We start from the raw sequence: 16,465 nt of genomic DNA, 5'->3' as shown, positions 1-16,465 counted from the left end.
TAACAAATGGCTTACGTTGTTCACGCTTCGTTATAACGCTACACATTTTTCCCCACTTGGCTATTAGTTTTGTTAGAGTTCGTTTTCAAGCGGTCCTCCTTTATCCTTTGAAGATTGTCCTTTGTGAGTTTGTTTTTTAGTTTTAGCTAGTTTTTAGATCTTGCCTTTATATCGGAATGATTGGAATGTTGGTTCCTCTATTAGAGTTTAGCTTAGCTTCTTCCTTATAATTTCATATTTCAGTTTACGATAAGTACTTGGATACCTCGACTACGTTAAATAAAACGATTCAAGGCTTGTCCGTAAAATATATCCTCGCTTCATAGTGTGTCTTCATTTGCGAAACCCATAGTTGTCGTTGAAAATTTGCTTCGCTTGTGTCGGCCGATACAAGGCTGGTATCAGTATTTGCCATATCTCGCGGTCTAATTGTTGAAACAATCCCTTCAACTGCTCAAGATAACAAATGTGAAGTCACGTGAGGAGCTTGAGAGATTGAGCATTGAGTTAATATCACTGATTTGCTATTACACCACGCGCGCTTTCCTGGTATTCGGTTAAAACAAAATACCCTTTGTTGTCCCAATGACCAGGGTGCATTGATTTCTTGACAGTGACGAGGCACACTCTCTCGTTTTACACACTAAGCGCGCCTGGTTGATTCGCTTTCGCCGCTGGAACATTTATTTGGGTCATGAAACTTTCCTGAGTTCCCGACAGATAGACAAAAAATTCCGCATCCTGTAACCAAATTTTGGCGAATCCCGCTTCCCGTGGAGAAGTCAAATCCCCAGTCTCGTCAAGATATTTTGCGTTTTTCCGAATCCCGCAACATATTTTGATCAAATCCCGGATCCCGAAAAATACCCTTCCAGAACCTGATTAAACCTAAACAATCATGATGTAAGTAGCAAAAGTGGAACTAGAGCTTGCCAAACCCAAGCGTGAAAGAAATAGGAATACTCAAATCACAAGAGATATATGAGAAACTCTTCCAGTGCAGCGACTTTGTTATTGGAATCCGATAAGACAATGTTCTTGGTAACTCTCATATTTTCTCGTTGTTATGGACACTTTAATTAGTTTTTAAATACATTGCAGCCGCAGAAACCAAATTAAGGAGATTATTTCTTGTCCACCCTATGCCTTAGAGTTTCTAGAATACCCAAATCCCTATGGATATGGTGTTCCATCCCACTTGTTTGAGATCCCTAAGAGAACGATCTATGCATTAGCTGCTGTGACTTCCAGTGACACAAATCGTACGTCTACAATAAAGGAGGCGTTTATTTGTACTCTGCAAAGCTACAATAAGGATACTATATTAATTCTTCCTGACATTTACGCGCCACAAATCACATACAAACGTTATTCTTAAACGCTTGTTGAACATTATTGATATTGTCAGCGGACAGACGCTGATCGCTTCACAAAAAGTCACGAAAAGTGACTCACTTACTTACTCACCCACCAACGACATGACTACAATACGGTTGTGGCTCATCAGTTTTCATCAAAAGTGATACATAAGGTTCGCACTATTATTCAGTGCCAAAGGAATTGTGGGTAACTGACATCACATAATCTTTGTGTTGTCACGCAGGAGGAAATAACTTGATGACGAAGGGAGTTCGAGTGTAAAACCAAACTCATTTATCCACCTTGTCTCCTGAACTGGCTGGAATGAAGTTTGTCATCGTCCCATATTTCACTACATTTGTATTGGTGGTTGGTTACTCAGGTAAGTTGTTGTCCTAAAATTGTGTTACCAGCATAAAGCCTAAATTTTATTGCACCAGATGTACAAATGGACCGTTCCTCAATTATACCTAATCGTTTTACCACTAGAAAAATAAATGACTGAATGTCAATTCTTGTGTGATTAGATCGCATGCATATTTTGGACCGATTAATTTCCATTGAAAATAACCGAGTAATGTCAGCCTTATTTACTATTGGTAACCTAATAAACATGGAAATCGAAACTATCAAGCAGCGGCTTTGGACTAAAGTTCTCCCAGTATTACGCTTCATAGGTATTTTTAAGTAAGTAACCGTGACATTATGTTCATTGATAATTAAGTTTAATACCATTTCTGAGGATATTCTCCAAAACTATTCTTTCGATCAATCTAGAAGCCTTACATTTCCGCATCAGCGCCGTTGTTAAAATGACCTTGATTTGTTTCATGTCACTAAATATACAGAAATGCAAATTTTCCAAAACAGCGAGTAACTAAGAAGCTCTCTGTAGTTAGACAATTTCAGTGTCTGGCATTTGTTAGATATTCTTATTGAGCACAGATGTTTTCTTCCAAGTCAGTTGTTTTTACTTTATGCGGCTGGAATCACCCTTTGCTGCTTGGGGAGAAAATACAGGCGCGTCAGCCTGAAAGGATCTGTTAATTTTTTGACAAATATATGAACCTGAATATTTAATTTTCAGCACTGCATTTGCAATTTCGATACCATGCGTACTTTCCGCTTTGTTCATAACTCTTAAATTGTAAATTTGAAAGGTTCAATCTCTTTCCATGCAATTTAAGTTTAAGGCTAGGAAAAGCTGATGGAATTAATATTGTGTCTTAGATGGAGTAAGTCCGATCGACGTAATTAAATCTTAAAGAATGCTTAAAATACTAGTGAAATAGTAATCTCTGTGAGAGCGGTCAAGGGCATTTCGTATCTGAGCAAAATTTTCCGTCAAACTTTGTCCATCAAACTAAATTTAGGAATAAGTAAATAAACCACAATGGTTCTGGAAATACGTAAAAGAAGAAATTTCAGAGCTCTTAATATTCAAAGCAGCAAATAGCCCCTCTTTTTACCTCTTTCGATATTGAAAATTTCCAAAGTCGACAAGATTACTCCTCCTAACAAACTGTACGCAGCAAAAGATCGTTGGTATTTCTAAATTGTGTGATATCATAAAGGATTAAAAAGCATGTCAATTTTGATATGTTTTTATTTGGAGGTGATTAGAAGGTTATTTAGAAACACCTACACAATACTTTATCTTTCATGGTTGATATTTATCAGGTTCAGACTAGGCCATTGAGAACTCCAGCTGATTTGACTGAGATGTTAGAAAGGAAAGAGATATAAAATCATCCTGCATTTATTATCTTCCTTTGCTTTGGTGATTTTGTTAGCGTGACGCCGAATAATGCAAATTATCTCCTATCGTATTAAATCAATAGTTCGATAAATTTTAAAGTTTAACTATTTTAAAGTTGAAACTATCGTAGGGCAGAGGTTTTAGAACGAACGGATTGATACTCTAAACATTTGAAACGGCTAAAATTTGGCAAATTACGAGGGTCTCTACGAAAAAACTGGGTGATAAATGCTCTAATCACTGTCAACTTGGCACAAATGCTGAGTTTAATGAATAATAAATATGAGAAAATGATAGGACAAAATTTCCAATTTCCTGGGAGATATGAGATCCCTTTTGGAAAACCCCCATTTGTTATATCTTTAGTATAATTAATTAGCTAACTTTGCCCTGCTTCTGCGACAACCGAAAACGCCATGTGCAGATTCAATCTACTGGGCCATGTTCTACATCAATCAAATTTTTAGATAATAGAACTGTTTTAACTTTTTCATTTCATTAATTCCCTTACCTCGCCCTAAAATAAATAGAACTTTTTCTGCTTCGGACAAAGTCCAAAAATAAGGGCCTTTTTAAGGCCCAATATCTCCAGTGACCACCACTTCTGGTCATAATTCCTACACGGGCAGTGACAGCCGCCATAACTTGACAAGTTGTTTGTCGGAGCTTTCTCGAATTATGGCGGCTAAAACACGAAAAAATCCGTATGGCTGACAGACTGTAAGGTTCAAACGTTCTTAGAAGGGGAAGGAAACCAATATACCAAAAGAAAAACCGAAAGTTACGTATTCAGTGGCTTTGGTGTTAGGATTTCTCTCGGCTGAGAATGAAAATCGATAACTGGAAGATTTGCCACCGGCCGATTTTGGTCGTTTACCGGACAAAGTCAATATATGGGAGTTTTGTACACTGAAAATTACGAGCATTGTTGTTTTTTTGATCATGATTCAATGCATTTTTCCATCTTAAGAGTTAGCGCCAACACACTCTACAATTGTTATTCGAGGATATATCAATTCATTTATTTTCATTCATTAATGAAGTCGGCTTTTCTTCTCAGTAAAGGGCTATTGTGTTCATATGATAAACAAAATAATACATGGTTGCTTGTAGATATGGACTTTCTCTTCTCGTGTTCAACCCGACATCTCACTCGTTTGCTGCCCTCAATCGTGAGCTATCGAGTGAAACACTCGAAGAGAAATTCCATATCTACGCGCGCCCATTTATTATTCTCTATTTATAGAGCAGTCCAGCCAGTGAGTGAATGAATTTGAGTAGGTGAGAGTGATGATGATGGTTCTAGCTCCATAGCTTGCACCTGTGGTGCCAGGATCCTTTGGATCTTCGAACTGCTTTGAACCTCCTTTCATTTTTTCTTCTCTCACTCTCCTGTTGTGTTCAACAAGTTTTTTTTGCCAGCTGCAACACGCCTTTGTTTTTTCTGTTTTTTTGTTTCGTCTTATTTTTATCAATTGAAGTCACCTGTTGAGCCTCTACAAGGCCTGACCGAAGGCTAATCGGTGCTTCTTCAATCTTAGGTTCTTTACTATCCATTTTATTTGTTAATATATAATTTTAAGTTCCTATCAACTTTTTCAAGTTCGTGCTAAGTTCTTATTCGAGTTCCTACACAAGTTCATATCAGGTTCTTATTAAAGTACTTGAATAAGAACTAAATCAGCTTCTTCACAAATATTATCCTTTTCCTTATCATTGACTAAGGGCACTTCAACATTTTTGGCAGCACTTGCGATTGCCATGTACCTTCCATACTATAGACTCAATCCAACGACAATCATTCCGAGTTTTCTCTTTACTATCAAGGTCTTATTCAAGTTCTTATCAAGTTGTTATTCAAGTTCTTACACAAAGTTCTTATCAGGTTCATATTAAAGTACTTGAATAAGAACTTGACCAGCTTCTTCACAATTACTATCCTTTCCCTTATCATTGACTAAGGGCACTTCAACATTTTTGGCATTGAGAAGAGCAGCACTTGCGATTGCCATGTACCCTCCATACTTTAAACTCAATCCACCGACAGTCATTCTGAGTTTCCTCTTTACCATGAAGTCCTTCAGAAGCTTTCCTTCATCAGCAAAGAGAAAATGTTACAAGAGAGCTGAAGAAACGTATCAGCCATTGCACCGCAAGCCTTTGAAGACAACAAAGCTTCATATCTCTTGAAGTACTTTTCAGCATCTTATTCAGTAGGCTCCTTGACTAAATCCTGGTTGAGAGATACACCAGTCATTTCCTTTGCTTTAACACTTGCAACGAGAACAGCTAGCTGCTCTCGATGATCTGGCCCTTCGGAGCTGGGCTAAAGCCTCGCCCCTTCGAGGCCCGAAGCACTTGCTGGTTCAATCTCGAGGATGTTCAGAGTTCACATCATTAACAGCAGCTTTTTCATTCATACCCATTCTATATGTTAAATTTCAAAATATATACCAAATCGTAATTAAATCTAACTGTGCGTTAAAATTCTGACTAATAAGACTAACGCGGCCGAATCAGGAACGAAATACCTCACGAGGTAGTTGCATAACAAAAAAAAAAGGTTAAACCCGATGACATCTGTAAAAACTCAAAACATGGTTAATCACCTGCCAAATATGCGTAAAATGACAGCCAAACGGATATGCGAAAATCAACTTGAAAATAATTAAATATGCTTACGCGGCGCATCAAAATATTTCCATATCTATTTATGGGACTATCTATTTATGGGACTGTTGTCATCTTCCATTTTAAGACTTTAAAGCCCTTTGATTCCCAGTTGAGTATTCTTGTGCAAGTCCTCTCTTCCTTTGCAGAAAGAAGGAAAAACTAGATTGATGTTTGTTTTTGCGTTCGGTCCAACAAAATAGTTCTATATCGATGGTTGGGACTGTTTCACGGTCGTTTTTAAGAGTTTGAAGGCCTCTCTTTCCAGTTAAGTATTCTTCAGCATACTTTCTTTGCATTCGATAGGCCCCTGAGGGTGTATTTTAATTAAAGATGGGGCGAAAAGAAGAATAAACAAGCTAAGATCACTTTAGCTTGCCGCCCGATGATAGACGCTACTTTGAATTGTAATGTTTGAAAACTCCATCTACTAGGGCAAAAATGTCGGCCTTTGAACCAACCCCGAATATTTGAACTGTGGACAATAGCACGACCTTGAGGATAGAAGCAAACCTAGTCGGAGAGGCAGGGAATAATACCTTTTTTCAGACCAAAATGTACTCCACTAAGTTCAATTACCACTGTTAATTCAAGTTTAATGCAAAAATACCGCGTTTCTGTACGCAACAGAGAAAAAAAGGGAGCTTACCTATTTACCGTCCTGATTTTAATTTAAACATGAGGGTGTGAGGTTATACAGAAATCCACTTCTAGTCTAGAGATATTGACCTGAATTTTATTTCTCCTTCCTTCATATTGGTGGTTATAGGGTCAGCGTACCTCAAATTATCCAAATGCGGCACTCATCTCGAATGTAACTGTCCAAAATTTCTGAGACCTGCGACGCAAGCAGCTTTATGGCGTTTCCTCGCTTGACCTTTTTAACCACGAGAAACATATAACTGTGCAAACGATTATTTCATGCGTCAATTCACCGTTTGTGTCCTCTTTAGTGATTGTAGCTCATGATATTTCGAATATGCTGGTTGAGTGGACCAAGAGGTAACCTTTCTAATAGCAACAAACTTTAGAGTGAATTCCTTGTTCCCAAAATTTTGCCCCAAGGGAGAAAAGTTGATGCAACCCAAGATATTTTGAATATGAAAGTAGAACCTTCTCTTCAATAGTTAGCTTTTCCTTATTTATTTAAAGTTTGACTCGAGTAAGGCCTATTAATCAGCTGCTGTTGTAGCGTAGCTTTAAGTTTTAACGTTTTGACCGAGCTGCGGCCTGATATGACGTTTGAACTGCAGTACAAACTCCTGCCAGCAGGTTCGTTCTATGATGATATTATTAAAAGGTATCATGTAATATTGGTATTATTCTTAATAGAAGGTAATCTCAAAAGATTTGTGGTATATCACATTTTACCGCCAAACTTTCACACTGGTAATCCTAACGGCATATGATTACTAACAAGAGCAATAACAAAATTTGAATGGGAAATTGCCATCTACTAAGTAAATAAATAGCTCAGGCCGATGAAATAATTAGTTCTTTCAACAGCTATTACTTTGGTTCAATTTAAAGCTGAATCTTTCACTTGCAATGCCTGCTATCATACCGATCATATTACAATTCCTTCTAACGCTCGAATTTCTTTCCTGTTTCGATTTTACTTGAAAGCTGAATCTTTCACTTGGACGGCTCCTCCACCAGCCTGGACTCCAACTGACGCAAATGACGCACGAACAATCGAGTTTTCAGTGTTGAATGGAAGTACTAATGTGGCATTGAGGTGGAACTACACACTAGGAACTGGTGAATTAGTGGCATCAAAAAGTTGGATTATGGATGGAGTTCAGATTGCATTAATAGGTTTGGTAACAACGATAAATGACGATCGTTTTGCTGTTGATAGTGAAGAAGTGGCAACTTTGATAATTAAGAATGTCAGTGAGATAGAAGATGCTACTATTCAGTATACGGTTCAGACTACCATCAACACTTGGAAATATATGATACGACTTGAAATTACAGGTGAGAAATCGTGCAAGTCAGATACTTTGGATGGCTCATTTTGAAATGAATATTTATCGTTGCAGAAGTTGCCAAAATAGCTGTTTTTGAGTATCATTTTTTTTTTGGCTCGGTTTTGAAAAACCCACATCTAGGGTGCATCCCAGCAAGCTTGGCAGATAGCCGATATGCACACATATCTTAGTATAAAGAAAACAATGGTGAAATTAACATATTATCTTTTGGACTTCACGCCTTGCTTTAGAAAGTGTTTGTTTTTGTGTGGCTCACAGGAAATATGAAATCACACCACGCGTTAATGTACAGTTATACTAGTTTCCGGGTTTTGCTTGATTCTTTTTGGAATATCAGATTGAATTGGCAAGATCGAAGTTTTTGCTGTTAACAATATATATTATCTCACGCTCATAAGAAGTCATTCAGGACTGTTAATTAGATTAAAAATGGAAGAAAGGAAATCCAAAAAGCACCGTCGGGCTGGTTTGATCTAATGTGCAATGTAAGGCAAATTTTAGATTAACAACAACAACAACAACAACAACAACAACTTTTATTTCAACACGATGGTGATTAAAGCGTTGCCGCTTATAGGGTCGTGCATTTAAACTAAAAGCATTAAGATATCAAGATGTTCTCCCCGGAATTTTTAAATAAAATGAAATTAAAACACATACTTCAACAGTCACATACTCCATAGAAAAGAACGAGGTTGTGGTATGTAATTTGCCAAACGCTTTTTAGCTAACTCTCTTTTATAAAAAAGTAACTCCATGTTAACGTATCGAATAGTATGTTGCTCACACGAATCAAGGCACTACATTTGGGCATGTATCTCGCACCAATCAGATCGGTGCATAAGGATGAAGGGGTAAGTTTCTAAAGAAACTGTGGTGCTGCGTCGGTGGGAGAGTATAGAAGGTAATTTAGTGTTAACAACTGGGTTGAAAACGTAAATTAGCCACCGTAAAGAGTAAAAAAGCTGACGTTTCGAGCGTTAGCCCTTCGTCAGAGCGATTAGAGGAATTGTGGGTTGTGTATGGATTTATATGTAGAAAGTGGAGCTACGCCATTGGTGGGAATATGATGACGAAAAAACAGGAATAAATTAGTTGAATGAAAAGCGCTCGTTGATTCCGTGGGGATTAAGGGTGCCGATTTGAAATATAAATTTTTGTTCTAGTGTTTTACGGCTTTCCGAACTGCCTAGATGTAAGGAAAGGCCGCAAACTGCCATATGCTGTTTAGAATGATAAGGAAGATTAAAGTGTCTAGCGACTGGCTTGGATGCGTCCTTGTCATTTATTTCCACATCGCGAAGGTGTTCTCGGAATCGGTCACCCAGTCGTCTTCCTGTCTCGCCGATGTATAACTTATTGCAATAAGTGCAAGTTATGCAGTAAATAACATTGGCGGAGGTACACGTAAAGTGATCAATGATCTTAATAGATCTTTTGGGTCCCGATATTTTCTGTACGTTGTGAATGAAAGGACAAGTTTTGCATCGTGAGCGAGCGCATTTAAAAGTTCCAGATTGGTCATTGGTTTGAAATGAACTCCTGACTAAAAAGTTGCCTATGTTTTTGTCACGTTTGAATGAAATAAGTGGGGGTTGCGAAAAGATAGTGCCAGTCTCTGAATCGTTTTGGAGTAATTTAAAATTTTTAAGAATGATAGATTTAACTGCGTGGTTGTGAGGGTGAAATGTAAGAGTAAATGGAATGCGGTCAGTGTTTTCCTTCTCAGCCGTTTGTAGTGCTGCCTGTCGATCGATTTGTTGGGCACGGTGGTAGCCCGCTTGAACGACAGAAACAGGATAGCCGCGTTTATCGAAAAACTGGCACATTGCCTCTGATTTTTCGGAAAAATCAGAGTCGTCACTACATAAACGACGAAGTCTGAGAAACTGTGAAAAAGGTATGGAGTTCTTGACGTGTGATGGATGTGAGGATGAATACAACAAGTAACTATGTGAATCTGTAGGTTTGTAGTAAACACTAGTACATAAGCCGTTGCCTTCAATTGAAATTTTGATGTCTAGAAAAGCCAAAGAATGGCGTGGCGTGGCGTGGCCATGGGTACTAAAATGGGACCCAGCTACGCCAATCTTTTTGTAGGTTTTATCGAACATCAATTTTTTAGCCAATACCACGGCCCAAAACCTCAACTCTACGGCCGTTACATTGACGATTGCATCGGCGCTACCTCCTCTACCAAAGAGGAGCTCACTCAATTTATAACCGCCGTCAATTCCTTTCATCCGGCTCTTAAATATACCTGGGAAATTTCCGACAATTCTTTTTCATTTTGTTTGGATAAAACGAGATTTGTGTACCGCTTAATCACGTACAAGCCACATGCTGTTTTAAAAGGGATAGTTATGCAGACTCGGGCAAAAATTGCGCAAAGTATTTGCATGAGGGATATTTGAATAATAATCTTGTTTTTTGCCTTGTGGCTGCTTTTGTAGCAGTTTGCCAGCGTGTACATCAATTCTTTATCCAAACCACTAGAACAAGTGTGATTTCCAGTTTCATTTTGTTTTGAGGACATAATAGATTCCCAGAGAAGATCTGGATCATTAGGCGCTATTTCACCAAGAACAGCTGAAACCGCTTGCTTGGCTATGCGCTCATGCAGTCGTCTGGTCCTTCCACTGGCATCGTTCCAAGGTGTCTTTAGGGTGTACCTAATAGGACTAACGTCTCGACTTCTTAAGAAACTGTTAAGGTGGTCAATAGGTTCTTCCGACTTCATTCTTGTAGTGCTTGTCTCGGTTTCTTCTAGGAGGGTTGATGGTAAATATAATGACGTTTCTTGCTCTAGTAAGTCATGTGCTACCACCGAACAAGGAGTACTTGCAGCAATTCGAAGGTTACACATCACGCCCTAGACAAGGGCGCAAAATAAATATAACGTAAACTGTATTAAAAAAAATTAATTGGGTACGTAATTATCAAAGTTAACCAACACTTAGACAAAGATCAATAATCCCTCCTGATCTTTGTTGCCTTTATTATGGACCAAAAATAAGACCTTTTTTGCTGCCTTCATTTATGATAAAAAGTGCCTAATTTATTGCATAAAATACCTTTCATTATGACAAATAAGTACGAACTTTAAAGCGAGTGGTAGAGGAACCCAGAGTGGTTTATTGGAAACCCGAAGCGTTTTTCTGGGCGTTATTCACCGTATTCTTAACCTTGAGAAAATCACAAGAACTTGTATCCCTGGCGGTATAAAGTGGAGGGATGCGTGTGTGTAGGTGGGGGCAAGTGGAAGCAAAAATGCAGTTTTTTTTAAATGAACGCTTTATTCTTAAAAGAACAATTTGGCCTCAGCTTACCATCGCGGACTACGTGGTCTTTAACTTGTTGCCACTGCTTCAAGTTCTCAGATTTTGGTGAGGATAAAAATAGAAAATCCGCTGAATAAATTTAAACTGTGTGCAGACGCAAAGGCGACATAAAATGCACGGGGTATTAAACCTCTTCATTATCTGCGGAACTCAGGAAAAACTGACGTAGAAAGTACAAACTAAGTATATGGCATTGTTTTCTTGGATACCAGCACACAGTTTGAGGTCTACGAAATCGGTTAATTTGTGCTCTCTATCCTTATTCGTTACATTTTAAGGAAAGGCAGCAAGGAAACGGGGTCCGCTCATGCAGACTTTGTGATGATAAGGTCCCTATCCATTTTTTTTTTTTTTTTATCTTTTTTGCCCCGCGGGCCTTGTTTGGTGTCACTGTTAATAACACTATTTCCATTGAGTGCCAGTTCAGAACTTACAGAAGTATTTTCTGCATGTCAAGATTAACTCGGCAGTTGCGACAAATACCTGTTGAGTGAATCGATGGAAAATACAGGTTTTTGCTGATACGATATAATCACCATTCTGAACAACTACGGTCTTAATTTACACAAGCAAGGGAACCTGTTTTAAAAAACTTAAATAATAGATTTTCCTGCCCTTTCATATACTTCAACTCTTCAATTCCCTACCCTTTGATATACCTGAAGCCTGATTAAGGTACCCTTTAGGGGCTGAGTCTCATTGTAACTATCTATAGGCCATCAGGGAATCTGCTTTAAAAAGCTGTAATTTTAGGAGTCCGGTGAAGGCTTCTAAATTTACCTTTTTGCTGCTACAATCACTAATATAAAATGTTAGAATAATGAAAGGAAAAGAAACACGTAAATAAACAAAGGCTATTGAATTTGCGACCGTCACGGCTACTTAATTATTGAAAAAGTCAAAATAAAAAAAAAGAAAAGTGCTTACAAAGTGCTTTAATTGAAGTGTCACATTGGACCGCCATTTTAGAGCTGGTCTGTTTGGTTGAAAAAGATGAAAAATGATGTATACATACCTGAACCAACTGGCATAAAAATTCCCAGTTTCTTCCATATCAAATAACAAGCACTTTTGCCGAGTCCTCTTTTTGCCTTTGCGTTTTTTTTGGGCTTGTCCGCCGTGCTTCGAGATTGGCGGAGGAACTCGGCACAGATTCGATCCTCGACGCCACCCAATACCGAGGGATGAGCAGTGCCGGGGACAAATTGTTAATTCCGAAAGGTCTAACTCCGAAGAAAAGGATGTAGATACTCTTCCAAAAATAAGTTCGATTTCGGTTTGTACGTCAGTTATTGACAAGGAAGACTTATGACCCGCGATGTCTCTTTTGCAGTTCAGAAATGGAATATTCTCAGTTGATCTGCTCCTATCTCTGGGGTCATAAGAACAAGAACCGCCGACAAAGGAGCTAAAAGAGTACTTAACGTCCATGATGACACAAAGCTGGCAAAATAAATTCACTCCAACTTCGCTAATTAAATTTTTCCTCTTTGCATTTAATTGACTAATTCAATTTACCACGGCTAGTAAACTGCTTCGAGCTTTAGCCAACTCTGTCATTTCTTTAACAAATAATAAAAATGAATCCTCACAATAAATGATATCAATTTAAAAAGCATCTATGATTTTTTTCTTTCTGTTCCGATTTTTCTGAAACCAAAGGAAGCGAAAAAAACAAGTATAAAAGTTAAACAGGTTAGCCGAGAGCTAATCAAATTACATCCTGATATTTATCGGGGAAAACATCTTACACTGAAAAGGAAAACTTTCACCTTAACAATGATAAAAAATAACCCCTCTTCGGCCGATTGCCTTTTTTTCAATAAAAAAGGACGAAAAGCTCACACTAGAATCGTTTTCAGTACGCTTTCGTGTATATTCCGGCCTGCTGTGTAAAACCTCCGCTTGACGTTACGGTCACGCAACAAGAATTGTTTACTCAGTCGTTGTAAAACATTTGAATAAATTACTGTCATTTCAAAACCTTCGCGTGAGGCGCTGTAAAGGAAACCCGTGCTGATTCTAACATATTATAGAGGACAACCCTAAATCCCTCTAATGACATAGTTAAAAGGAGAATCTGAATTATACGACATAGTGAAAAAAACATTTGAATTAAGGAGGTATTTGCGGGATTTTTCACGTTTGAAAATATAGCACTTTCCTGCGCGTTGTTTGCTATTTATGAACAAAAATAAAGATAAGTCATGTAGTTTCTGGGAAAGTACGGCACTCACTCATGATCCTTTGAATCGTTTTTCCTTGAAGACCAAAAGTCAGTTTAAAATATCAATTTCACATTTGCTTGCGGGACCTTTCGGGATCGTCGCGGGTCAAATTCGTTTTTCTCAGTTTTCTCAGAATTAAAGCGCTCCGGAAGAAAAAGAAATACATTAAATTTCTTCTATTCTTAGTAGCTTTTTATAGTCAGAAAATAAGCGAAATTCATTTTTCAACTCTTGCCACTCAATGGTCGATATTTCCTGACCGTCGCTCTTAAATGGTAATCTGTCACTGCATTTCCGGAAATGAAGGGATAACCGATCAAAATAAGTTTACACATATTTAAAAACTAGAGGCACTATCTTCCAACAACAACAAACTCAAGCAAAGCCAATGAGTGAAACTATGAGGCAGCTTTTTTCAGCGAGGAAAAAAATGGCGTCAACAAAGCATCAAAGCTCCTCTGTGGGCGCAAGTATTTGCCATTTTCTATATCTCCAAAATGATAATCAGTGAATGAAGTTGCTGTTATTTCCATGAGCAATGTTTCTTCAATTTTATTGCAATTCATAGTCGAATTGGATAAATAACAATTACTGCACTGAAAGGTTTACAAGTCAAACTTTGATTTTTTTTTGATGCACATAACCATCTGAAAATATTGGCCTTTTCCCATTTAGTAACAGTGACAGGAGATCTTAACCCTTTAGCCCCAAGAGTGACTTGCATCCAATTTCTCCTTACTGAATCACCCCTGAATCAAGCATAAAAGCCATGAGAATAGAGGAGATGATCACTAACTAAAACAGTTCTTGAATGTTAAACAAATTCTCCTTATCAGCCTCTTTGGAAATGTATGGAGAACAGTATGGAGAATATGCATACTGATGTTATCGTGTAAAGGGTTAATAGGAGATAGTCTAGAAAGTGCATCCTTTTGCCCTGCTAGTAATGCATGAGACACAGCATGTTCTGATGAACACTTGAAAACTGCTTCTAGCCTGTGCTCAGCTGTCCCCTGCCCCCACCCCCCCTCAAAAGAAAAAAACAATCAGGCTTTACAACTGCAGGGGGTAGTTGCACGCAGGCTAAAAATTAAAAAAATTCAACTTCAACAGAGTCGACCATCATTCTTTTCCAGCGATAGGGAAATGAAGCCGTTTGGCTTGTGATTGACAGGTAGAGCTAAACTGACCAATCAGAAACTCTGTCTGTGGCCAAAGGAGTTTCCTAACAGAATGACAATCTTTAGGTGGTAAATTTCCATGGTTCACCTCCTCCCCTCACCGTCCCTTTGATGGTCACATACTTCCTTGGTACAAATTTTCTTCTCTTCTCAGCCTTCTGCTGCTGTAAAAATAAAAAAAACAAAAATTTATATCATGCACTATAGCAAAAATTTACATTTTACAGTGTAGCCAAGGTAAGCGGGGAAAATTTCAAGAGAAGTAAATTTTGAATAGTACTTCTTATTGCTTAATATGCATGATATATAATCCAGATGAAGCAAAGTAAAGCTAGAAGACATGGTAACTGCTTGAATACGACCGCTATTGCATAGCATAAAATATATATTTACTTTAGTTGTTTGCCACTACCTTTTAAAATTATAGTTACTTTGAATGATATTTTCTTTGTAATAGTGAATTTATACCAAAGTCATACATCGTCGTATTCTTTCCTTCAAGTTCCACCAAGGATGACGTCATATAGTGACAACAAGACTGTGAATGAGGGTTCCAATCTGTCTTTGTTTTGCAATTCAAGTGGTAAACCACCTCCAAACATCACCTGGACCAGAGTGTCAGAGGATGAAGTGCTGTTTGTTGGAAATCCCTGGCATATATCAAATATCATCAGAACTTATAGTAGGACATACCGCTGTATTGCAGACAATGGGGTTCCAAATCCAGTGAACAGTACAATCTCCATCAATGTGCTTTGTGAGTACACCTTGTACTATCAACTACAAGTATCTTTAATCCTTATTTACTTTGCTTAATTTATGTGACCTAGCTGTATTTGCAGAGAAATTATGATGTTATATACTGATAACTTTTTTTTCAGTGTTTAAGATGGGATTCTTTAAATTATGGTAAGACCGGTGTATAGAGCTTGCTCTTATTTTAAAGCATTTCTGAATGTTGTACCAGTGTAGAAGTACAAAACCCTTGATGATGCTCCAGTAGAAATAAGAGATTTCAATTTTGAAGCACGGACACTGTATCAATGTTAAAAAAATCAAGTAAAATGACTTAACATTTCAATTTAATGTTAGCATCCTATATAATCAAACGTTCCTCAACTCAGAATGGCACTGCCATTTAACTTATTGTCTGGAATAATCTGATAGTAACTTGACAAAGTGATATAAAAGACCGAAAAAAAAAGACAAGCAACAATGAAACAAAAGATAGGATTGAAGCAAAATTTAATAGGAGGAGAGAGCTGTAATCACCAAACACGCAGCAAAGGGGAAGTTTTTTTTTCCGAATAATGATCATCTTATATCTCATGTACATGTCAATTTTAGAGACCCTTAGAGGACAAAAACTTTATGCAATACAAGAGTTTAATAATGCTTTAGATGACAAAACTTCATTCAATTTAACAGTCAACTGATGGATATCCCAAATATCTCAGTGATTATATTCTTGCACATGGTGGAGACTTTGAAATGAAAATGTGTACTTTCAGGGGGAGATGAAAAAAGAAAAATCACCTGTAGATATTACCATACTGAAGAATTGTATTTTAAACAATTATCTGAGAGACACCATGTGCACCGGTCTGACACTACCATCATGTCATCCCTTAAGAGCTAAATTGTAGCAGTGAGTCAGCGAAAATACCCTCTCAGCTGTGATTCATGTTTCAAAATATTAGATCACATTTTAAATCAATGAAAGCAACCCTTTAAATGACTTACACCACTGTACATTATTATTTTTCGAACAGTGTTCTGTGAGAGAGAAAACCACGATTCACTATGTAATCATGATTGCACGATGGGACTTTCACCAACCCTGGTTTATCTAACACCACTTTTGTCGCACCCTGGTTAAGCTCGGATTTATATGATCTTTTCAATGAAAGTATACTGTATTGCAAGGCTTTTG

The 16,465-nt window shown here is 37.7% G+C and overlaps 1 protein-coding gene across 1 annotated transcript; it reads left to right on the top strand.

The window, feature by feature from the left end:
- Positions 1 to 1,592: 1,592 nt before the first annotated feature.
- Positions 1,593 to 15,348, top strand: LOC149043996 (opioid-binding protein/cell adhesion molecule-like). The gene is made up of 3 exons (XM_089210815.1): positions 1,593 to 1,741; positions 7,415 to 7,768; positions 15,035 to 15,348. The coding sequence occupies exons 1-3, from the start codon at positions 1,684 to 1,686 to the stop codon at positions 15,346 to 15,348; spliced, it is 726 nt and encodes a 241-aa protein (XP_089066941.1). The 5' UTR covers positions 1,593 to 1,683.
- The last annotated feature ends 1,117 nt before the right edge of the window (positions 15,349 to 16,465 follow it).

This window comes from Pocillopora damicornis, chromosome 6, assembly GCF_964200805.1.
Source record: "Pocillopora damicornis chromosome 6, jaPocDami1.2, whole genome shotgun sequence".
Classification (NCBI taxonomy): domain Eukaryota; kingdom Metazoa; phylum Cnidaria; class Anthozoa; order Scleractinia; family Pocilloporidae; genus Pocillopora; species Pocillopora damicornis.
The sequence above is the reverse complement of the archived record's forward strand: the minus strand, read 5'-3'. Positions and strand labels throughout refer to the sequence as shown.